Genomic DNA, 25,667 nt, shown 5'->3' on the forward strand with positions numbered 1-25,667 from the left:
AAGAAGCTGAATTTGATCATTCAAATGCTGGGCATCACAATTCATGCAGTGCACCCTGCAAGAGTGGGGCAGGGGCAGAAAAACAGTTCAGCTCTCTCCTCCTTGCCAGGGAGGTGGATTGGGGAACTGTCAGTGAAGACTCTGGGCTCTATGAGAGAGACGCTCATAGTTTAGAGTACTGCTGAGGAGGCACTGATGAGAAGGCACTGACAGGCAGCATTGATGATTACTGATAGGCTGCACTGATGAGCGGCATTAATGAGCACTGATAGGCGGCATTGATAGGGCTGCACTGATAATCTGGGCACTGATGACCAGTGCCCAGATTATCAGTGTAAACAATGTACTGACAGTCTTTCAGGTCAATGGCTCTCTTTTCTCCACACAAAGCATGGGAGGAAAGGATTGCAGATAATGTGAAAGTCTGTTTACATGTGATCAGCTCATCACCTTGTAAAGGCGTGATCTGTGGTTAGCTGTGTCCAAAAGACACAGCAGTCACAGAGTGTGCTGGATGTGTGCACAAGGAGGTACATGGGAGGCAGGGTTCTGGGAGGATGTCTATGGATGCCCTGCCAGAACTGGAAGCCCGGGGCTCGGATGGAAGAAGGGGAAGGTCCGAGGGGCCCATTCATGTTTTTTTGCACCGGGGCTCTAAAGGTTCTATTTACACCTCTAGTATGGGGGGGGGGGATTTTATTCTCCTCCCTCCAGCGTGGGTAGGACAGCAGGAGTCAGGGGTTTGTTCTCTTAGTTGCCAAGTTTACTGTAGTATCCGGGACCTTGTACAGAGTGGCGGTGAGTTCCTGGTATTGTGAATTCCAGTACCAGGCTCTGACACAGTCTATGTCATGGGAAGGTATTGGACGGCTCCCTCAGACCCACAAAACGGGCCTGCTACATGAGTCTGTGCAAAGAGATCCTCTAACAATGAGTGTGTACCCAGGGTGAAGGACTTCCCTTCTTCAATCTACTTGGTCTTCTGAAACATAGTAACATGGGAAGAAGGTGGAGGCTGCCTTCATTTCCTGTCAGGGGTTCTGTAACGGGGTCTGAAAACCAAGACCAAGGGTAACCCCCAACACCGGAGCTCTACATCCTCCTCTTCCCTCACATCCCTGACTGACTCCTCGGAGTCCTTCAGAATCACCATCATCTCATAGGCCCCCAGAGTCTTCAGCCCTATCACCCCCTCACTGCCAGTCAGCTACTCTACTTTCCTCAGAACCCTCAGTATTTTCCCTCTGATACCAATAATGGAACATAGTCTTCATGGCAGGCTGGGGAAAGATTTATTCCTCCTGACCAGCAATGTAATGGGCTCTATGCCCCATACTCCTGACCCCGGCACTCCATCACTGTGTTGGCTGCATAATGTAATGATTGCCCATTGGCTGCCTGTGTAATGTAATAATTGCCCTTTGTAGGCCATGTATGGTCAGGATGGTCATTGTCTTGTCTATTTATTATCATGGCTGTTTTTTTCGAGGAACATAGTATTAGAATTTAAGTCCAAAATAAAGAAAATTCCTGGCCCCGTAAGTGGTGAAATATTCTGGCCCTGAAGGATTTAATCTACGTTTCCATACTATATATGTGTGTATCATCATCTTCTGGAGATAAAGGACATCACAGTGACTATGGAGGAAGAGGACGGAGATGACAGGGGGGGGGTTCTGGATGTAAATAGAAAATAATATCTTATTACCTCCTCTGCTGCCTTTCTGCTTCGTGCCACACGTAGCTTCCTGTTTGTATCTGACATCACTTCCTGTCTTCCATAGAGACTTCCTGTCTGGGTAGAAGCAAGATCACCACCTTTTGGAGCTTAGAGAAACTGCAGCCCCAAGAAACGTCTCGTAATGTGTACACAGGCCTTGTGCTGTGTGTGTGTATGTACGGTATATCCTTATAGATGGGCCATCTCCACTGCCACCAAGGGGGAGAAAAATATATTACTGCCTAGGCTAGACCTTCTCAGCCAGAGTTCCTCCAATAGGCGTTCTTTAAGAAATTAACAGTTTCTATATAGCGGCGCATGGCAATTTATTTTTTGTAGAATACACTATGCATATACTGTAATTTGTGATTAAATAACATTTCTTACAATACATAATTCTAATCATAATACAGGGGTCAGTTTCACCCCCCCCCCCCTTTAATTATATGGGGGTCAATGTTACCCACCATTAAATAGGGGTCAGTGTCATCCCCCAATCCCTCATAATACAGGGGTCAGTGTCAACCCTCCCCTTCATAATATGGGGGTCAGTGTCACCCCCTTAAACATACAGTGGTAAATGTCAGCCCTGCATAATACATTGGCCAGTCACTGATATGTGGGGTCCTCCTTACCAGTGGTCTCCAAACCATGGCTCGGGAGCCAGATATGGATCTTTGCTTGCTTTTACCTAGCCCTTGGGGCACTATTTCATCCAATGATACCAACATTGGTGAATAATTCCCCCCCACTGACACCAGTGAAGGGCGAAATTCTTCCCAATGACACCAATGATGGGACACAATTCCTCCCAATAACAGGGCACAATGTCACCCAATTATACCAACAATGGGGCCAAATTGTTTTTCTTTCACTGATTTCAAGACCTTTTGTATTCCCAATGGCCACAGTTCAGCCCCCCTAAAGTCTTAAGGACAGTAAACTTGCCCTTTGTTTAGAATGTTTGGAGACCCCTGCTCTATACTGACACATTGATATGTGGGGTCCTCTATACTGACACAACGATATGTGGGGTCCTCTATACTGACACACCGATATGTGGGGTCCCTCTATACTCACACACTGATATGTGGGGTCCTCTACTGACACACTGATATGTGGGGTACTCTATACTGATATGTGGGGTCCTCTTTACTGATATGTGGGGTCCTCTATACTGACACACTGATATGTGGAGTCCTCTATACTTCAAAACCTGGACTGAACAGGTGCTGTATATGTTATACTCCTGACCACTACACTCTGTACCCTGGGCTGTATATATTATACTCCTGACCACTGCACTCTGTACCCTGGGCTGTATATGATATACTCCTGACCACTACACTATGTACCCTGGGCTGTATGATATACTCCTGACCACTACACTCTGTACCCTGGGCTGTATATGATATACTCCTGACCATAACACTCTGTACCCTGGGCTGTATATGATATGCTCCTGAGTCCTGACCACTACACTCTGTACCCTGGGCTGTATATGATTTTCTCCTGACCACTACACTCTGTACCCTGGGCTGTATATAATATGCTCCTGACCACTGCACTCTGTATCCTGGGCTGTATATGATATACTCCTGACCACTACACTCTGTACCCTGGGCTGTATATGATATACTCCTGACCACTACACTCTGTACCCTGGTCTGTATATGATATACTCCTGACCACTACACTCTGTACCCTGGGCTGTATATGATATGCTCCTGACCACTACACTCTGTACCCTGGGCTGTATATGATATACTTCTGACCACAGTACTCTGTACCCTGGGCTGTATATGATATACTCCTGACCACTGCACTCTGTACCCTGGGCTGTATATGATATACTCCTGACCACTGCACTCTGTACCCTGGGCTGTATATGATATACTCCTGACCACTGCACTCTGTACCCTGGGCTGTATATGATATACTCCTGACCACTGCACTCTGTACCCTGGGCTGTATATGATATACTCCTGACCTCTGCACTCCAGACCTTTATTCTCAGGTAACTCTAATCTGATGACCTGTAAAGTCTATTAAAGCCTCACCCATGAACAATGTCTGGATATGGAAGATTGTCATCATTGCACCGACACACACAAGAGTTTTCAATACATTTTTTATTATAATTTGAAGAAGATTACAGACATAAAATCAGGAAATAATAAAGGTAGACATCCGATTGGTCGGGAAAATCACTTGTTAGAACAATGGGAAGAAACTGCGCTTCCTGCCAAACCTATAAAGTAATAAATCCCGATATGTGACGGCGGCACTCACTGCTACCCGACTAAAATACACCAAATCCAATACAACACCAAGTGTTACACTGACCTTTATATATCATCTCATATCATTGTTTTATTTATTCAACTAATCTTCCAAAAATAATCCTCCAATCGTCTGCGAAGGTTTCCACCCCAAAATGTACTCAGCCAATGAGAGGTAAGGAATCCATTTTTATTTTTATCCTGCTATCAATGGCCGACACGGTACAACACTTCATCCATGTCTTTGGTGATCTCTGATCTCCTTATCAACTGTTTCTTACATGATGAAGATCAGCCATGGAGTATATCTGAGGTGTATATCAGGGTGTGCTTCTTCCCCACATGTCCAGCAACATTCATATACAAGACATTTCCCGCACTAATACACGTCAAGGGTTGTGTGGGACCCCCTGATGTACAGGAAGACAGGACTTTAGTGAGGAACAATTCCCTCACTCAGGACAGGAACTTGGCTTGTCCCCCGTGTGAGATCTCTGATGTTTGTAAAGATATGAATTCCGTGAGAAACATTTCCCGCACTCAGGACAGGAATACGGCTTCTCTCCTGTGTGAGATCTTTGATGTTTGACAAGGTCTGATTTCTGTGAAAAACTTTTTCCGCACTCAGGACAAGAATACGGCTTTTCTCCTGTGTGAGATCTTTGATGTGTGGCCAGGTCTGATTTCTGTGAGAAACATTTCCCGCACTCAGGACAGGAATGTGGCTTCTCACCGGTGTGCAATCTCTGATGCATGTGAAGAGAGGACTTTGCTGAAAAACATTTCCCGCACTCAGAACAGGAATGAGGCCTTTCACCTGTGTGCAGCCTCTGATGATAATTAAGAGCAGACTTTTTTAAAAAACATTTTCCGCACTCTGGACAGCAAAAAGGCTTCTCCCCCGTGTGAGACCTTTGATGTGTGTCAAGACGTGATTTAATTGCAAAACATTTCTCGCAATCAGGACAGGAATACGGCTTTTCCCCCGTGTGAGACTTTTGATGAATGACAAGATCTGATTTCTGTGTAAAACTTTTCCTGCACTCAGGGCAGGAGAACGGCTTTTCCCCCGTGTGGGTCTTTTGATGTTTGACAAGAACTGATTTATATCCAAAACATTTCCCACACTTCGGACAGGAATAAGGCTTCTCTCCTGTGTGCAAAATCCGGTGGCTGTAGAGATGGGATTTCTTTGAAAAACATTTCCCGCACTCAGGGCAGGAGTGCGGCTTTTCCCCCGTGTGAAACTTTTGATGTTTGGCAACAGACGATTTTTGTCCAAAACATTTCCCACAATCAGGGCAGGAATACGGCTTCTCACCTGTGTGGGTTCTTTTATGCTCATTGAAACGGGATTTAAACTGGAAATACTTTCCGCACTCACTACAGGAAAACCTTTTATCTGTTGGAAGGACGGCACCGTCCCGCACAGTCTGAGGTTCCTCAGGATAAGAGGAATACGATGGTCCGGCACCGTCCCGCACAGTCTGAGGTTCCTCAGGATAAGAGGAATACGATGGTCCGGCACCGTCCCTCACAGTCTGAGGTTCCTCAGGATAAGAGGAATACGATGGTCCGGCACCGTCCCTCACAGTCTGAGGTTCCTCAGGATAAGAGGAATACGATGGTCCGGCACCGTCCCACACAGTCTGAGGGTCCTCAGGATAAGAGGAATACGATGGTCCGGCACCGTCCCTCACAGTCTGAGGTTCCTCAGGATAAGAGGAATACGATGGTCCGGCACCGTCCCTCACAGTCTGAGGTTCCTCAGGATAAGAGGAATACGATGGTCCGGCACCGTCTCGCACAGTCTGAGGTTCCTCAGGATAATAGGAATACGATGGTCCGGCACCTTCCCGCACAGTCTGAGGTTCCTCAGGATAAGAGGAATACGATGGTCCGGCACTGTCCCGCACAGTCTGAGGTTCCTCAGGATAAGAGGAATACGATGGTCCATCTACACTGTGTGGTGCTGGATGGACATTTAAGGTAGTCGGATTTTCTCCTGGACTATACTGTGTGATGTCCTCATCTTCTACTTTACAGTCTGGAGACAAAGTGAGACAATCCTCTGAGGTTTTCCTCATCTCCCGTCCATCTACTAAAATAGAAATACAAAGATTATTACTAGACATGAGCTGATTGGTTCCCCTAAACCAGGACTCCGCCCACATCAGGCAGCTTTGACTCTGAGGATCTTACAATTCCCCCCTCAAGGTAACTAGTAAATGGCTCCTCTGATCTCCTACTAGTTCTGATCATCAACCACGACGACCACCGCCACCGACCCAAAAAACAGAGAAAAAAAACCCTTCCGTCCCAACAAACACTCCTGCCATCTGCTGGCTCCACCGTCTGACAGCTCTTAAATAACCAAGGGGTGGGGCCATGCAGTGACATCACAGGATTACACTGCCCCCTTGTGACAGCACTGACCCAGCATGCCCTTGTTCGGTGACATCACAAGGGGGCGGTGCTGACACCTGATGAGTCTTCCGTTAAGGATGTGATGGCACTGATGAGACTGCACTGCTGGGCACTGCTAAAGTTGTTAGTATTTATTTTTGTAACCTAATTCTGTATAAAATATTTAAACAATTTAATTTCATGAGATAATTTATAAGGGTGTGTTTAGGGGTGGGGAAGGGTAGGGGTTGGGTGGCGCAACTGGTGGAGAGTAACTCTTAAGGCCTGGCTAGTAGCTCTGGACTTGAAATTTTGAGCCCTGACATAGAGTATATAGTGCAGGGGTCAGGACTATGTACAGGATTTGACGAGTGGAAATTAGGTGAGGGAGAGTGAGGGGCCGTATCGGAGGGGGAGGGGTTGGATGCCACCGGAAGGTGGGGTTAAAGCCGATTCTGCGATCGGCCAGCAAGGGAGAGGAAAGCCGACAGGGGATCTCTGCTGTCAGAGTTCTGCCTCCTGGACTGGCATTGGACCAGTGTGCTGTCTATCATTGGAGTCGGTCCAGGAGGTGGAACTTTGACAACAGAGATCCCATCTGTGTTATCCGGCAGGCTTTCCTCTTCCTTCCCAGCAGTTGCCTTGCTGATCACAGAATCGGCTCCCATTTGGCTGCATTCATGGGCATGGATGAGGCTGCATTGATAGGCACTGATAAGCTGCATTGATGGGCACTGATAAGCTGCATTGATGGGCACTAATATACTGTACTGGTGAGACCGCACTGATAAAATTGTTGTTAATATTTATTTTTGTAACTTAATTCTGCATAAAACAATTAGTTTAATTTCATTAGATAATTTATGAGGGCGTGTTTAGGGGCATGGCAGGGTAGGGGTTGGGTGGGGCAACTGGTGGCGAGTAACTCTTGAGGCCTGGCTAGTAGCTAGCTATGAGCCCTGACATAGACTATATAGCGCAGGGGTCAGGAGAATGTAAGGTAAAACAAAATATATAGTGAAGGGGTAAGGAGTACGTATTGTACAACAGAGTATTTAGTGCAGGGGTCAGGAGTATGTAATGTACAAAACGTAGTTTATAGTTCATGGGTTAGGACTATGTACTTTACAACACAGAGTATATAGATAAGGTGTTAGGACAACATAAAGTGCAATATAAATTATATAGTGAACGTATTTACTATTAATGACCCACCTGTGCTGATCTCTGTAGGAGTGTCCTCCTCTATAAATGTCCCCGTTATTCCATCCTCCTCCATAGACTGCTGATCATCCCTCACATACGTCTCTTCTTCTTTAACCTCAACTTTTATATCTATCAGATCTTCACACTAAACCAAGAAAAGGATAGTATATGTATAACATAAGATTTAATATTGTGACATCACATATAGAAAAGATCCACACATCGTCTCACAAGTCCATGTCCCAGATGTTCCGTTCAACCAACCTTGTAATGGTGGGGGATGGTGTGATCTTCCTGTGTGGAATCCCGGGAATACAGAGGACCTCCCCCTCCCATAGACTGCTGAGCTCCACTCATCGACATCTCTTCTTCTTCCTCTTTAATCTCAGCTTTGATGTCTTTCAGTTCCTCATCCTAAACCCCAAAGATGATAGAATATATGTGTAAAACGGAACAAGAGATTACATAGAAGAATGTCCTCTCATAGCTTAGAATTCTGTCCTGGTTGCTCAGTCCCACCTACCTGATGATGGTGAGGGATGGTGTGATCTTCCTGTGTGGAATCCCGAGGATGGGGACATCTCTCTGGTGGGTTCCCATTATTGGATCCATCTGTAGGAAACACACACACTGACTGAATATATTGTTCCTATGTGTTTATCAGATGATGGGGGATCTAGGTGGACCCTCCGTACTGCTCTCTCCTTTACAATAAAGTCTCCTCTTACCCGGTGATGTGAGGGGCGGCTGATTCTCCATCATGACGTCCTTGTAGAGATCCTTGTGTCCTTCTAAATACTCCCACTCCTCCATGGAGAAATAGACAGTGACATCCTGACACCTTATAGGAACCTGACACACACAATGATACAGTCACCATCCAGACACATCCCTTGTCTGTTACTGGATAATGTCCCAGATTTTCCGGCACCGCTCACCTCTCCTGTCAGCAGCTCCATCATCTTCTTGGTGACTTCTAGAATCTTCTCCATGTTGTGTCTCTCAGGTTTTAGGGAGTCACATGGAGGCACTGTGATGGTCATATGATCACCTGACTTCACAAGAGGAAATCTCTGTATTGGAGAACCAATAGGAATATCATGTTAGTTTCCCAGAATCCTCCTTACCTCTCTGGTCAGGTCTGAGTTTTATTAATAGAGATAAGATTAATGTCATGTGACTTCCCAGAATCCTCCTCACCTCTCCGGTCAGCAGGTAGAAGATCTTTAGGGTGAGGTTTAGGATCTTCTCCGTCATGTGACTCCGGTCCTCCTCCATCCTCATTAGTGCCGTCATTTGATCTCTACAGGTCTCCTCGTAGATGGATAACTTTGGGAAATGAAAACAAGAATAATTTGGATGGTATTGGTCACACAATAATAGGATTGGGGGGGGGGGGGGGGGGGGGGTAATAGGAGGATTGATGTACATTTAAGAACTACTGCCCCCATGTGAACATATTTAGTTTGAACTATTTAGTGTTTGTTACAATTTTTGCCGGAGTTCTGGGCTAATCGGGATAATTGCCAGAACTCCAACTGCAAGGCTTCAATTTCCGGCAGCCTGCTGACTGATAGGAGTGATGTGAATGTCACTCTCTGTAGTAAGAGAAGGGATTGGATTGGATAGGAGGATGCTGTTGGTGAAGTAGAGGACTGGAGGTAGTGGCGGAACTACCAGGATCACAAAAGTCGCACTTGCAACCAGGCGGGGGGGGGGGCAGAAGGGTTGCTGGCCGGGGGCTCTGATCCGAGAGTGTAGGAGGCGCTGATAGGCAGCACTGATGGGCTGCACTAGTAGGCGACACTGGTGAGCACTGATAGGTGGCATATTGATGAGCACTGATAGGCAGCACTGATGAACACTGATAGGCAGCATTTATGAGCACTGCTAGGTGGCCCTGATGAGCACCAATAGGCAGCACTGATGAACAGTAATAGGTGGCCCTGATGGGCACTAGTAGGCAGCATTGATGAGCACTGATAGGCGACATTGATGAGCACTGATAGGTGGCACTGGTGCGCACTAATAGGTGGCATTGATGGACACTGATGGGGCAGGACTGGTAATCAGGCTACCAATGATCAGTGCCCTAATTATCAGTATAAACAATGTACCGACAGTCTTTTCTGGTTAACGGCTCTCCTTTCCTTACACAGACATAGTGTGGTGTGATTGGCCCTAAAGGACACAGCATGCTGGATGCACGCCCCAGGGGGAGGCAGGGTTCTGGGAGGATGTCCATAGACACCCTTCCAGAAATGGAAAACTGGGGCTTAGATGGAAAAAGGAGGGGAGGGGTCTGGGGGGCCCTTCATGGTTTCTTGCACTGGGGCCCTGAAGGTTCCAGTAACGCCTCTGGTTGGGGGGTGATTTTGTTCTCATCCCTCCAATGGCAGCCCAGTGTGGGTAGGAGTGTGGCATGGACTCAGGGGTTTCTGGATTGAATTCCAGTATCAGACTCTGACACAGTCATGGGACGAGTGTGTACCCAGGGTGAAGGACTTCCCTTCTTCATTCCACTTAGTGTCCTGGAAAATAATACTTGACCAGTAACATGGGAAGAAGGTGAGGACTGCCTTCATTTCCTGGTGGGCATTCTGTAAGGAGGACGAAAAGTGCAGGCAGGAGGACAATCATTGATCAAGAGCCCCCTCCCTACCTTGGAGGTTCCCTGAGCCCTACAGCCTCCTCTTCCCCCCCAAAAAAACTGATCCTGTTCTCTTAAAGAATGTTATAGAGCACAGTGCTTGTGCTGTGTCATTTGGCCCCCTGTATACCGTAAAAAACTGGCTATACCCTCCTCCCTGCAAACATACCATGATAATCATGGCTGCTGAGCCCCTGATACCGTGGCCTGTTTGCGTGATTCCGTCAGCCGCAGCTTTCCCTGTGTCTTCCTCCTGTTCCCCTCTCTGCTCATACCTGTGGATGCCCCCCCTGCTCCTGCTTCTCTCTTATCTGATTATAAATCTTCTTATCCCTTCTGTAGCATTAAAACATCTGTCCCTGTGCCTGTGTAATGTAAAAACTCAGCCGATCTGTACCTATATAAATGGCTCCCGGCGCCCAGTTGATTGTCAGCTCTCTCCCTCTCCTCCTCTGGCAGACACCAGCTCCTGTGTGTTCACACACTCCACATGCAGAGCCCGCCAGGAAGTCGTCACTACGCTGCGCTAATCACAGGCAGGGAGACATTGTCCCGATGCTCGGCTGCAGAGATCAGGAAATGTCTCACTGCCTGTGATTAGCGCAGCGCCGTGCCGACTTCCTGGTGGGCTCTGCACGTGGGCTGTGCGAACACGCCGGAGCTCATCCCTAGTCAGCAGGACGGCACGGCCCCAACGACTGCAGCTCTGAGCAGGCGAAAAAGGGGAGCCGAGAGGTCAGCTGAGCGCCCGGAGTGTAGCTTGTACAGGTACAGATCGACCAGGTAACTGGGGAAATAACCCTGAAAGGGTTAATCTATGTTTCCACACTATATATGTGTGTATCATCATCTACTGGAGATAAAATACGTCACAGTGACTATGGAGGAAGAGGATGGACATAGAAAATAAGATCTTATTACCTCCTCTGCTGCCAGTTCCAGCAATGTCTCCTCTCTACTTCCTCCCGACTCACCTCTCACCCAAAACTTCCTGTCTGTACCTGACATCACTTCCTGTCTGTACCTGACATCACTTCCTGTGTTCCATAGAGACTTCCTGTCTGGGAAGAAGTGAGATCACCATCTTGTGGATCTCAGAGGATTATACATTATACATACAATTTGTGATTAAATACAATTTACAATAATACATAATTCTAATCACAATACAGAGGTCAGTGTCACCCCCCTTCATAATACATGGGTCAGAGTCACCTCTTCCTTCATAATACAGGGGTCAGTGTCACCTCCCCGCTCAGAAGCGATTCAGTTCGCATGCGCCGCGCTTTATAAGTTTTTCATTCATTCATTCATTCATAATACATGGGTCAGAGTCACCTCTTCCTTCATAATACAGGGGTCAGTGTCACCCCCCCCTTCATAATACATGGGTCAGAGTCACCTCTTCCTTCATAATACAGGGGTCAGTGTCACCTCCCCTTCCCCCTTCATAATACAGGGGTCAGTGTCACCTCCCCTTCCCCCTTCATAATACAGGGGTCAGTGTCACCTCCCCTTCCCCCTTCATAATACAGGGGTCAGTGTCACCTCCCCTTCCCCCTTCATAATACAGGGGTCAGTGTCACCTCCCCTTCCCCTTTCATAATACAGGGGTCAGTGTCACCTCCCCTTCCCCCTTCATAATACAGGCCAGATATGACCATTTGCTTTACCCAGCCCTTGGAGCACTATTTCATCCACTGATACCAACAATGGGGCATAATTCCCCCCCACTGACACCAGTAAAGGGGCACAATTCCTCCCAATGACACCAACGATGGGGTACAATTCCTCCCAATGACACCAATGTGGGACGCAATTCCTCCCAATGACACAAACAATGGGGTACAATTCCTTCCAATATCACCAATGATGGGGTACAATTCCTCCCAATGATGGAACACAATTCCTCCCAATGGCCACAGTTTGGCCCTCTAAAGCCAGGACAGTAAACTTGCCCTTGTTTAGAAAGTTTGGAGACCCCTGTTCTCTATACTGACACACCGATATGTGGGGTCCTCTATACTGATAGACTGATATGTGGGGTCCTCTATAATAACACACTGATATGTGGGGCTCCTCTATAATGACACACTGATATGTGGGGCTCCTCTATAATGACACACTGATATGTGGGTCCTCTATAATAACACACTGATATGTGGAGTCCTCTATACCGAAACACTGATATGTGGGGTCCTCTATGCTGACACACTGATATGTGGGGTCCTCTATACTGACACACTGATATGTGGGGTCCTCTATGCTGACACACTGATATGCGGGGTCCTCTATACCGACACACCGATATGTGGGGTCCTCTATACTGACACACTGATATGTGGGGTCCTCTATACTGACACACTGATATGAGGGGTCCTTTATACTGACACACTGATATGAGGGGTTCTTTGTACTGACACAATGATTTGTGGGGGTCCTCTATACTGACACACTGATATGTGGGGTCCTCTATACTGACACACTGATATGAGGGGTCCTTTATACTGACACACTGATATGAGGGGTTCTTTGTACTGACACAACGATTTGTGGGGGTCCTCTATACTGACACACTGATATGTGGGGTCCTCTATACTGACACACCGATATGTGGGGGGTCCTCTATACTGACACACTGATATGTGGGGTCCCTCTATACTAACACACTGATATGTAGGGTCCTCTATACTACACACTGATATGTAGAGCCTTTATACTGACACACTGATATGTGGGGTCCCTCCATACTGATATGTGGGGTCCCTCTATACCGACACACTGATATGTGGGGTCCCTCTATACCGACACACTAATATGTGGGGTCCTCTATACCGACATAGTAATATGTGGGGTCCCTCTATACTGACACACTGATATGTAGGGTCCTCTATACTGATATGTGGGGTCCTCTATACTGACACACTGATATGTGGGGTCCCTCTATACTGACACGCTGATATGTGGGGTCCCTCTATACTGACACACTGATATGTGGGGTCCTCTATACTGACACACTGATATGTGGGGTCCTCTATACTGACACACTGATATGTGGGGTCCTTTATACTGACACGCTGATATGTGGGGTCCTTTATACTGACACACTGATATGTGGGGTCCTCTATACTGATATGTGGGGTCCCTCTATACCGACACACTAATATGTGGGGCCCTCTATACTGACACGCTGATATGTGGGGTCCCTCTATACTGACACACTGATATGTGGGGTCCATCTATAATGACACACTGATATGTGGGGCCCTCTATACTGACACGCTGATATGTGGGGTCCCTCTATACTGACACACTGATATGTGGGGTCCCTCTATACCGACACGCTGATATGTGGGAAAGATTCGACATAGAGAAAAGATTGAACATTATAGAGAAAAAAAAAATCGCTGCTGGAATTGGGTGGAAGAAGTAAAATAATGATGATGATGATGATGATGAATGTTATGAATCTTCTTTGAACATTCATCAGACACCATAAGCCTTCAATGACAGATTTTACCTTAATTAATTTGGATTTTAGGACAAATGCAATTTTTAACAAAAAACAAAATAAATAATAACGAATTTCGGGAGTAACAAAATAAATTTATTTTTCGGACGAAAACTAAATATTTCAGTATGCACATGTCTAGTCCCTCTATACTGACACACTAATATGTGGGGTCCTCTATACTGACACACTGATATGTGGGGTCCTCTATACTGATATGTGGGGTCCCTCTATAATGACACACTGATAAGTGGGGTCCATCTATACTGACACACTGATAAGTGGGGTCCATCTATACTGACACACTGATACGTGGGGGTCCTCTATAATGACACACTGATATGTGGGGGTCCTCTATAATGACACACTGATATGTGGGGTTGTATATGATACAGTGCTGACCCCTACACTCTGTACCCTGGGCTTTATATGATATACTCCTGACCACTGCACTCTGTACCCTGGGCTGTATATGATATACTCCTGACCACTACACTCTGTACCCTGGACTGTATATGATATACTCCTGACCACTGCACTCTGTACCCTGGGCTGTATATGATATACTCCTGACCACTGCACTCTGTACCCTGGGCTTTATATGATATACTCCTGACCACTGCACTCTGTACCCTGGGCTGTATATGATATACTCCTGACCACTACACTCTGTACCCTGGACTGTATATGATATACTCCTGATCACTGCACTCTGTACCCTGGACTGTATATGATATACTCCTGACCACTGCACTCTGTACCCTGGGCTTTATATGATATACTCCTGACCACTGCACTCTGTACCCTGGGCTGTATATGATATACTCCTGACCACTGCACTCTGTACCCTGGGCTTTATATGATATACTCCTGACCACTGCACTCTGTACCCTGGGTTGTATATGATATACTCCTGACCACTACACTCTGTATCCTGGGCTGTATATGATATACTCCTGACCACTGCACTCTGTACCCTGGGTTGTATATGATATAGTGCTGACCACTGCACTCTGTACCCTGGGCTGTATATGATATACTCCTGACCACTGCACTCTGTACCCTGGGCTTTATATGATATACTCCTGACCCCTGCACTCTGTACCCTGGGCTGTATATGATATACTCCTGACCTCTGCACTCCAGACCATTATTCTCAGGTAACTCTAATCTGATGACCTGTAAAGTCTATTAAAGCCTCACCCATGAACAATGTCTGGATATGGAAGATTGTCATCATTGCACCGACACACACAAGAGTTTTCAATACATTTTTTATTATAATTTGAAGAAGATTGCAGACATAAAATCAGGAAATAATAAGGGTAGAAATCCGATTGGCCAGGAAAATCACTTGTTAAAACAATGGGAAAAAACTGCGCTTCCTGCCAAACCTATAAAGCAGCCTTGATCAAATGGCGGCCCGCGGTCCGAACACAGGCCGCCAGTGTAAAGTGAAAAACAAAAACAAAAAGGTAGCAAGCATAACACCGCTTCTCAGGCACGCTCAATCTGTGGCCTGGGTTTGACCAATCACCAAGTAATGGTGTTGTTACCCTAACCAAGAGAGCATACAGAGAAACTGGTTGGCCCCTGGCAAAAGTTGTAAAGTGCCTCCGCTCCGCTGCCATTGGCTGCAGGGATCCTGGGTGTCCCTGCAGCCAATGACATTACATGCTGATGCCTATCTCGGAGCTCCCGGCCGGGCCGCAACGTGCACGCCCGCCCGCCGGTTGCTCGTTATCTCGGCTCCCGACTTGCTGGCCGCGCCCCGTCCCTTCAGCAAGACTCCCAGTGTAGCCATCGCTCCTGCAACTTGCTACCTAAGCTGGCTTCCGCTCCCTGCCTGCCATCATGGTACGTGGGATGTAATATTTACAGGGGCACACGGATGGGCACATTTTCTCTTAAGAGGCATGCTTATGGGCACATTGTATGTTAAGGCTCACTCTGATGGACACAACAAAATGTGCCTATCAGAGTGCCCCTTTACATAAAATATGCCAATCAGTGTACCCCTTAACATAAAATAAGGGGCATTCTGTTGAGGATATTTTATGTTAAAGTTCCCACTAATGGGGACATTTTGTTGTGCCCATCAGAGGGCCCCTTAACATAAAATGTGCCCATCAGAGTGAACCTTAAAATAAAATGGGGGATGCTGGTGGGCACATTTTATGTTAAGAGGGCACTCTGATGGGCACATAATATGCTAGTGGAGGCACTCTGACAGGAATACCTGATGTATAGTGGCACTGTGATGGGGACACCTGATGTGAAGGAGCACTGTGATGGGCAAATCTAATGTAAGGCGGCACTGTGATGGGGACACCTAAAGTAAAGGGGCACTCTGATGGGGACACCTCATGTAAAGGGGCACACCTGTTGTGATGGGGACACCTATGTAAGGGGGCACTTTGACGGTAATACCCGATGTATGGTGGCACTGTGATGGGGACACCTGATGTAAAGGAGAACTGTGATGGGAACAGCTGATGTACGGGGGCACTGTGATGGGGACACCTAAAGTAAAGGGGCACTCTGATGGGGACACCTCATGTTAAGGGGCACACCTGTTGTGATGGGGACACCTATGTAAGGGGGCACTTTGACAGGAATACCCGATGTATGGTGGCACTGTGATGGGGACACCTGATGTGAAGGAGCACTGTGATGGGGACACCTGATGTAAAGGAGCACTGTGATGGGGACACCTGATGTAAAGGAGCACTGTGATAGGGACACCTGATGTAAAGGAGCACTGTGATGGGGACACCTGATGTAAAGGAGCACTGTGATGGGGACACCTGATGTAAAGGAGCACTGTGATGGGGACACCTGATGTAAAGGAGCACTGTGATGGGGACACCTGATGTAAAGGAGCACTGTGATGGGGACAGCTGATGTAAAGGAGCACTGTGATGGGGACAGCTGATGTAAAGGAGCACTGTGATGGGGACAGCTGATGTAAAGGAGCACTGTGATGGGGACAGCTAAAGTAAAAGGGGCACTCTGATGGAAACACCTCAAGTAAAGGGGCACACCTGATGTGATGGGGACACCTATGTAAGGGGGCACTTTGACGGGAATACCTGATGTGAAGGAGCACTGTGATGGGGACACCTGATGTAAAGGAGCACTGTGATGGGGACACCTGATGTAAGGCGGCACTGTGATGGGGACACCTGATGTAAGGCGGCACTGTGATGGGGACACCTGATGTAAGGCGGCACTGTGATGGGGACACCTAAAGCAATTTTATAGCTATCTGCAATAAACGCATGCAGTTCAGCGTGAACTCAGGATATCTCCGTTCAGGCTATTGACACGTCCTCTGCTGAATGATGTGTTCCTAGCAGAAGATAAGAAAGGTATGATATCAGGGATTTATGCTAGACTGCTCAGTGCATCACACGATGCCTCTACACTTCCGTGCAGAACGGGGTGGGAAAAAGATCTAGGCCCCATAGACGGAGAAACCCGAGAGCTGTGCCTTGCATCTGCCCCATTAGTTTCAGTTTCTGCGTCCCGCAGACTATCACATTTATTTTTGCTTCATAGAGTATACAGGACTACAGTTCGCCTACATAAATAGGGATGTTGGGATACGCCACTTTGTCCAAAATCAGTGGCGGTGCGTCCATAGAGGGCGCAGGAGCGCCGCCCCCTCTCTCTCCTGCACCGCCACTGATCAACAATACATGGATTCATGCATTGCATGAATCCATGTATTGTTGCTTCCGCCCGCTATTCAGATGGCCGGCCCCCTGGTGAGCGCCGGTCATTTGAATAACGGCAGCTGGTTGGCTTTGGAAGTGCCTATCAGAGCCAGCGGTTACATTTCCGGCACTCACTGCTACCCGACTAAAATACACCAAATCTAATACCAACACCAAGTGTTACACTGACCTTTATATATCATCTCATATCATTGTTTTATTTATTCAACTAATCTTCCAAAAATAAACCTCTAATTGTCTGTGAAGGTTTCCACCCCAAAATGTCCTCAGCCAATGAAAGGTAAGGACTCCATTTTTATTTTTCTCCTGCTATCAATGGCCGACATGGTACAACACTTCATCCATGTCTTTGGTGATCTCTGATCTCCTTATCAACTGTTTCTTACATGATGAAGATCAGCCATGGAGTATATCTGAGGTGTATATCAGGGTGTGCTTCTTCCCCACATGTCCAGCAACATTCACATACAAGACATTTCCCGCACTAATACACCTTGAGGGTTGTGTGGGACCCCTGATGTACAGGAAGACAGGACTTCAGTGATGAACAATTCCCTCACTCAGGACAGGAATGTGGCTTCTCCCCCGTGTGAGATCTCTGATGTCTGTCAAGATGGCATTTCTGTGAAAAACACTTCCCGCACTCAGAACATGAATATAGCTTCTCACCCATGTTGCTGCCTCAGATGAAAATTAAGAGCGGACTTCTGTAAAAAACATTTCCCGCACTCTGAACAGCAAAAAGGCTTTTCCCCCGTGTGAGTCCTTTGATGTACGACAAGATGTGATTTATATAAAAAACATTTCCCGCACTCAGGACAGGGATTCGGCTTTTCCCCCTTGTGAGACATTTGATGTGTGACAAGATCTGCTTTATATAAAAAACATTTTCCGCACTCAGGACAGGAACATGGCTTCTTCCGCATGTGCAATTGCTGATGTCTGCAAAGACTGGACTGATGTGAAAAACATTTCCCACACTCAGGACAGGAAAACGGTTTTTCCCCCGTGTGCCGTCTCTGATGTTTGTCAAGTTGACCCTTCACTGGAAAACTCTTCCCGCACTGAAGACAGGAATACGGCTTCTCCCCTGTGTGCGATGTCTGATGTCTGTAAAGATTGCTCTTCAATGAAAAACATTTCCCACACTCAGGACAGGAATACGGCTTCTCCCCCGTGTGCGATCTCTCATGTCTGTAAAGATTGTGCTTATCTGAAAAACATTTCCTGCACTCAGCACAGGAATACGGTTTCTCCTTCGTGTGAGACCGCTGATGTCTGACAAGATCTGATTTTTGTGAAAAACATTTACCGCACTCAGAACAGAAATGCGGCTTCAAACCTGTGTGCGATCTCTGATGTATGGAAAGAGCGGACTTCACTGAAAAACATTTCCCACACTCAGGACAGGAATACGGCTTTACCTTCGTGTGAGTCCTCTGATGTCTGACAAGGTCTGATTTTTTTGAAAAACATTTCCCGCACTCGGAACAGACACATGGCTTTAAACCCATGTGCAATTGCAGATGTAGGGAAAGAGTGGATGCCTGGGAAAAATATTTCCCACATTCGGAACAGGAAAATGGCTTCTCCCCGGTGTGAGACTTTTTATGCCTGACAAGTTTTGAGTGGTCTAAAAAACGTTTCCCGCACTCAGAACAGGAATACAACTTCTCTCCCGTGTGCACACTCTGATGTCGGTAAAGATTGGGCTTCCTCAAAAAACATTTCCCGCACTGAAGACAGGAATATGGCTTCACACCTGTGTGCGATCTCAGATGATTATAAAGATTGGACTTGTTTGAAAAACACTTTCCGCATTTAGTACAGGAATTCCTCTTATTTGTGGAAAGGACGGCGCCGCCCTTCACGTTGTGTGGTTCCTTGGGATAAGAGGAATACGATGGTCCGGCACCGCCCCGCACAGTCTGAGGTTCCTCAGGATAAGAGGAATACGATGGTCCGGCACCATCCCTCACAGTCTGAGGTTCCTCAGGATAAGAGGAATACGATGGTCCGGCACCGTCCCGCACAGTCTGAGGTTCCTCAGGATAAGAGGAACACGATGGTCCGGCACCGTCCCGCACAGTCTGAGGTTCCTCAGGATCAGAGGAATACGATGGTCCAGCACCGTCCCGCACAGTCTGAGGTTTCTCGGGATAAGAGGAATACGATGGTCCGGCACTGTCCCGCACAGTCTGAGGTTTCTTGGGATAAGAGGAATATGATGGTTTGAGACCGTCCCGCACAGTCTGAGGTTCCTCAGGATAAGAGGAATACGATGGTTCATCTAAACTGTGTGGTGCCGGATGGACTGAAATAGAAATTAAAAAGATTAGTACTAGACATGAGTAGATTGGTTTCCCTAAACCAGGACTCCGCCCAAATCAGGCAGCTTTGTCTCTGAGGGTCTTACAATTCCACCTATCAAGGCAACTAGTAAATAAATCCTCTGATCTCCTACCAGTTAATTTCTTTATTCATGGCCCTTAGTCAGAGAGAGAGGAAACAACGAGCTGATGCTAAACCCAGGCATGAGGCAGAAGACCCAAGGCCCATGTCCTAGGCGACTAGGTTGATCAACGCCTATAATGACAATCAACATTTTACTACCAGCTGAACCCCAGAATCTCCATAAATCCGGTCTAGATACATAAATTGTGTTGAAGATTATCTAAGAGAAATACAGGAATAAAGGACAAGAAACATCTCAGGAAAGTGACCAGAGTTTATGATACCACCCAGTCCTTGCCCTACTCTGGACCCATCAGTGAGCAGTATGAGTGGAGGAATGTACAGCGGAACCTCGGATTGCGATTAACGAGCTTTTGGCAATACGAGCACTGTATTTAATAAAAATCATAACTCGGTTTGTGAGTGTTGTCTCACAAAACGAGCAGGATTCAGGCCAAAGCGGTGTGCAGCACCACGTTTGGCCTCAGGGGGGGGCGGGCGCCGGAGCTGAGCAGAGCCGAACAGCGCAGTTTGGAAATACTACGTTCCCGAGGTCAGCCTAGCTGTCCTCTGGCCTTTCCAGACATTTCCGAGGATCTCCGGTGCCCCCTGCCTCTGACATTGCATGCCATTGAAGTCAATGCGGAATTAATTATTTTTTGTTTCCATTGACTTCAATGGGGAAACTTGCTTTGATATGCGAATACTTTGGATTACGAGTATTCTCCTGGAAAAGATTATGCTCGTAATTCGAGGTTCCACTGTATTTAGCGTCAATGACCCACCTGTGTTGATCTCTGTAGGAATGTCCTCTTCTATAAACGTCGCCGCCATTCCATCCTGATCCTGCATCATGACGTCCTTGTAGAAATCTTTGTGTCCTTCTAAATACTCCCACTCCTCCATGGAGAAATAGACAGTGACATCCTGACACCTTATAGGAACCTGACACACACAATGATACAGTCACCATCCAGACACACCCCTTGTCTGTTACTGGATAATGTCCCAGAATTCCCGGCACTACTTACCTCTTCTGTCAGCAGCTCCATCACCTTCTTGGTGACTTCTAGAATCTTCTGCATGTTCTGCCTTGTAGGGATCAGGGACAGAGGTCGGGGGATGGTGATGCGATTTTGGATTCTCGAGGACCTTGTGGTCATATAATGACTTCTCCTTCTTGTGTCATTTCCAGTACATTTCTTCGTAACTGTTGTACAGTTCTGTGTGATACAAAGATAAATATCACTCTCCCATAATCCCTCACCTCTATGGTCAGCTTTTATTTACAAGGGATTGGCCACAATGTGCCCGATTTAGAAAAGGACAGACATCTCCATCCAATGATATGACTACAATGTGGTCAGATTTATGCCGCGTACAGACGATCTGAATTTCCGACAAGAAAAGTTCGATGTGAGCTTTTGGTCAGAAATTTCGACCGTGTGTAGGCCCCATCCTGACTTTTTCTGTCGGGAAAAGTTCTTGTCGGCAATTCCGACGCACAAAAAAAACATGCATGCTCTGAATCAAGTACGAGATGGAAGCGATCGGTCTGGTAAAACTAGCGTTCGTAATGGAGATTGCACAGTCGTCGCGCTGTAACGGACTGAAAAGTACAAGGCTGAAAAGCGTGAATCGTCTCTCAAACTTCTACTGACACAAGATTAGCAGAAGAAGCCCAAAAGGTGGCGCACTGGGTATTGAACTTCTCTTTTATAGTGCCGTCGTACGTGTTGTTCGTCACCGTGTTCTTGATGGTCGGAATTTCAGACAACTTTTGTGTGACTGTGTGTATGCAAGACATGTTTGAGAAAAAAATCCAAGGTTTTCTAATCTGAATTTCCGATCGTGTGTGCGCGGCATTAGAGTTCCTTCTAAAAGTCATACAATATAGTCACTAATGTTTTACTAGTAAGGCTCACTGACCCACCAGGAAATAAAACCCATGGATCAGATTCAACCCCATCACTACACTCACCTCTCCAGTCAGTAGGCTGAGGATCTCCAGGATGAGGTTCATTATCGTCTCATTCCAGGGAAATTCCTCCCTTACAATCTTCACAAAACTCAAAGTCCGCTGATTCTCCATCATGACGTCCTTGTAGAGATCCTTGTGTCCTTCTAAATACTCCCACTCCTCCATGGAGAAATAGACAGTGACATCCTGACACCTTATAGGAACCTGACACACACAATGATACAGTCACCATCCAGACACATCCCTTGTCTGTTACTGGATAATGTCCCAGAATTCCCGGCACCGCTCACCTCTCCTGTCAGCAGCTCCATCATCTTCTTGGTGACTTCTAGCATCTTCTGCATTTTGTGTCTCTCAGGTTTTAGGGAGTCACATGGAGGTACTGTAATGGTCATATGATCACCTGACTTCGGAAGAGGAAATCTCTATATTGAGAAACCAATAGGCATATCATGTTAGAATCCCAGAATCCCCCTCACCTCTCCAGTCAGGTCTGAAAGGAGTCGGTAAATATGTAATTTACTGGCTCCTTCCTTTTCTGAATGAAGAGTCAGTGATCACCTCACCGCACCGATCATCTGTGAGGCTGCCCAGGTATCGGATTAAGCATCGGAGCGTTTGCACGAGTACAAATACTTGTGCAAATGCTCGGAATCGGCACCTAGATAGTATCGGTGCAACCCTAGTTTATAGTGTATGTTGGTTGTTGTTCAGCTATGGTAATTATATTCCTGTGTACAGTTTGTATTGTTAGGGTAATATGATCAGAAGGGGGATGTCCTCCTGTGGGGTATAAAGTATGTGTCTGAGTTTCAATAAACAGATCCAGATCTCATACAAGCTATTGTAGGCAAGTCTTATATACTATGCAGCTATATCTGGTATCTATGTTCAGACTGGGGGGGAAGCACTCAAGCGGGGTGCTGGGATGGTTCCGTCACAAGTGATGTCATGTGACCTCCCAGAATCCTCCTCACCTTTCTAGTCAACAGGTAGATGATCTCCAGGGCGAGGTTTAATATCTTCTCTGTCATGTGACTTCGGTGCTCCTCCATCTTTGTTCGTGCCGTCATTTGATCTATACAGGTCTCCTTGTAGACGGATACATTTTGGAAATTAAAGTAAGAATTATTTGGATGGTATTGGTCACAGAATAAGAAGATGTGGATGTGAGGGGGGTAATGGGAGGGTTGCTGTATGTGCTGTACTACTATCCCTTAGCTGACAGCTATTTAACAAAACAAGACAGAAAGAGCGTTGTGTTTTATTCCAAAACTAAATCTTTTATAGCTGGCGATTCTGTGCCCCACAAGAATGATCATAATGAAAGTTCAGCCCTCTGGGCTCTCCCGTGCCATCGGGGACCCAGAATAAGAATCCGCCACCGCCAGATGAAGAGCATAGAGATTTACGGTGACCTAATGGTCACCAGTCATCTCTATGACCTTCGGAGGCTCGGGTGCGACATTATGACGTCACATTCGGGCCTCGGATGTAAACGAAACCGCGATCTCCGCTGGAAAGCATGGGATCGTTCTTTTTTTGGTGATCTGATGCTTTCCAGCCTGGAGGAGGACCTGTCACATACCATTTCTATTACAAGTGATGTTTACATTCCTTGTAATAGGAATAAAAGTAATCAAATTTATTTTTTTTAAAGAGAAAGGTGTAAAAATAAAATAAAATCCCGTCCACATATGTAAACGCCGTTCAAACCAGACATGTAAGATATCACCATGTGCGTTAGAACAATAATTCTAGCACTAGACCTCCTCTGAAACTATAAACATTAAAGCGGGAGTTCACCCTAAAAAAAAAATTTAAGATTAGATTCATGCTCATTTTGTCTAGAGGAATCGGCTAGTTTTTTTAAAAACGAAGCAGTACTTACCGTTTTAGAGAGCGATCTTCTCCGCCGCTTCCGGGTATTGTCTTCGGCACTGGGCGTTCCTTCTTGATTGACAGTCTTCCGACAGGCTTCCGACGGTCGCATCTATCGCGTCACGAGTAGCCGAAAGAAGCCGAACGTTGGTGCGGCTCTATACTGCGCCTGCGCACCGACGTTCGGCTACTTTCAGAAAATCGTGACGCGATAGATGCGACCGTCGTAAGCCTGTCGGAAGACTGTCAATCAAGAAGGAACACCCAGTCCCGAAGACCATACGCGGAAGCGGCGGAGAAGATCGCTCTCTAAAACGGTAAGTACTACTTCGATTTAAGAAAAAATACCCGATTCCCCTAGACAAAATGAGCATCAATCTAATGTTAAAAATTGTAATTTTGGGTGAACCTCCACTTTAAGTGTCGCCTTTTGAGATTTTTAAGTACCAAAGTTTTGGCACCATTCCACTAGTGTGCGCAGTTTTAAAGCGTGACATGTTGGGTATCTATTTACTCTGCGTAACATTATCTTTTACATTATAACAGGAGAGGCATGCCAGAAGGGGCCCAAAGTGGTTAAATCATATATCAAACAGTGCAGTCAAAGTGTAAAATGAACTTTGGGAAATAATAAATAAACTTGCAGGCATTTGTGTATCTAGAGGCAAATTTGAAGACCTTTTAGTTATCTGCATTAGAACTAAAATGGCTTCTGTAACTGATGTTTTTTTTAATGTCATAAAAAATGATCATGTGTGGGCTCCAGAGCATTTTTCACGATGTAAAAAAATGTCCATTAAAAATTTAGACCATGCTTTAATTTTTCACGACGTTTTTAACGTTGTCTTTTTTTAACGTCGTAAAAAATGGTCGTGTGTGGGCTCATAACTTGCTCAGAAGCAAGTTATGAGATGGGAGCGCTCGTTCTGGTAAAACTAGCGTTCGCAATGGAGTAAGCACATTCATCACGCTGTAACAGCGCGAAAAGCGCGAATCGTCTTTTACTAACACAAAATCAGCAGAAGCAGCCCAAGGGTGGCGCCATCCGAATGGAACTTCCCCTTTATAGTGCCGTTATACGTCACCACGCTTTGCTAGAGCATTTTTTTTTCACGATCGTGTGTAATCAAGGCTGTTTTAACGATCAGGTTGAAAAAAAACTTTGTTTTTTCTAGACCATTAAAAATGTCATTTTTTACAACCCGAAAAACGGTCGTGTGTACGCGGCATTACTCTCCAGGTCCTGGCTACTACTGGGTGGGGAGCGGAGGAAGGCAAGGAGATAAGCAGGCAGGTGGCTGGCTGGGACTTGAGCCAAGGCAGAAGAACATGCGAGTGGAGCTGGATGGGCATGCACCCGAAACTGAAGAAATATTCCCTTCGCTCCGACCAGCACATGATCATCAGAAAGGGGCACAGATAAGGGAAAAAAAATACACAACCCTAAGCTAGTAGGAGCGGCGGAGCGGGGGTGTGGAATTCAGAATTATTTTTATTAATTCTACAATGACTGTCTTTGAAATTGCCCCAGCCCCTGTTCAAATCCAATTCAGGGACAGACTTGGGCCAGGGACAGTGTCCTCAATCCAGGGACTGTCCCCGGAAAACGGGGATGTCTGGTCACCCTACCTTTGTAGGCCATGTATGGTCATTGTCTTGTTTATTTATTTATTGTCAGTGCTGTTTGTTTAGAGGAACATATTACTAGAATTTATCTCCAAAATTAAGAGAATGTTCCGCCCCCGTAAGTGGGGAAATGTTCGGACCCTGAAGGGGTTAATCTACGTTTCCACACTATATATATATATATATATATATATAGGTATTATAATCTGC

The 25,667-nt window shown here is 46.3% G+C and overlaps 2 protein-coding genes and 2 long non-coding RNA genes across 4 annotated transcripts; all 4 read right to left on the bottom strand.

Moving 5' to 3' along the window:
• Positions 1 to 4,454: 4,454 nt before the first annotated feature.
• LOC120910558 (gastrula zinc finger protein XlCGF17.1-like) lies at positions 4,455 to 7,076 on the bottom strand. The gene is made up of 2 exons (XM_040322314.1): positions 6,938 to 7,076; positions 4,455 to 5,476 (listed from the first exon to the last, which is right to left on the bottom strand). The coding sequence occupies exons 1-2, from the start codon at positions 7,074 to 7,076 to the stop codon at positions 4,455 to 4,457; spliced, it is 1,161 nt and encodes a 386-aa protein (XP_040178248.1).
• Positions 7,077 to 7,662: 586 nt separating this feature from the next.
• LOC120910220 lies at positions 7,663 to 8,167 on the bottom strand. The gene is made up of 3 exons (XR_005741422.1): positions 8,138 to 8,167; positions 7,879 to 8,028; positions 7,663 to 7,759 (listed from the first exon to the last, which is right to left on the bottom strand). It is a non-coding gene; the product is annotated as an uncharacterized LOC120910220 (long non-coding RNA).
• Positions 8,168 to 8,647: 480 nt separating this feature from the next.
• Positions 8,648 to 11,226, bottom strand: LOC120910290. Its single transcript, XR_005741496.1, has 3 exons — positions 11,186 to 11,226; positions 8,815 to 8,943; positions 8,648 to 8,687 (listed from the first exon to the last, which is right to left on the bottom strand). It is a non-coding gene; the product is annotated as an uncharacterized LOC120910290 (long non-coding RNA).
• A 5,837-nt stretch (positions 11,227 to 17,063) lies between these two features.
• On the bottom strand, positions 17,064 to 22,125 carry LOC120910559 (gastrula zinc finger protein XlCGF66.1-like). The gene is made up of 5 exons (XM_040322315.1): positions 21,951 to 22,125; positions 21,001 to 21,192; positions 20,755 to 20,914; positions 19,796 to 19,829; positions 17,064 to 17,127 (listed from the first exon to the last, which is right to left on the bottom strand). Exons 1-5 carry the CDS (start codon positions 22,113 to 22,115, stop codon positions 17,064 to 17,066), a joined length of 615 nt encoding a protein of 204 aa, XP_040178249.1. The 5' UTR covers positions 22,116 to 22,125.
• Positions 22,126 to 25,667: the final 3,542 nt, after the last annotated feature.

Source organism: Rana temporaria, chromosome 8 (assembly GCF_905171775.1).
Source record: "Rana temporaria chromosome 8, aRanTem1.1, whole genome shotgun sequence".
NCBI classification, from domain to species: Eukaryota; Metazoa; Chordata; class Amphibia; order Anura; family Ranidae; genus Rana; species Rana temporaria.

Coding starts and splice junctions, on each gene's coding strand:
- LOC120910558 (XM_040322314.1), bottom strand. CDS start 7,076: ATGGGAGCCGATTCTGTGATCAGCAAGGCAACTGCTGGGAAGGAAGAG. Junction 5,477..6,937: donor AGACAGCACACTGGTCCAAT/GCCAGTCCAGGA, acceptor CTGTGCGGGACG/GTGCCGGACCATCGTATTCC.
- LOC120910559 (XM_040322315.1), bottom strand. CDS start 22,115: ATGGAGGAGTGGGAGTATTTAGAAGGACACAAGGATCTCTACAAGGAC. Junction 21,193..21,950: donor TCAGCCTACTGACTGGAGAG/GTGAGTGTAGTG, acceptor TGTATCACACAG/AACTGTACAACAGTTACGAA. Junction 17,128..19,795: donor CACAGTTTAGATGAACCATC/GTATTCCTCTTA, acceptor ATCTTCTGCTAG/GAACACATCATTCAGCAGAG.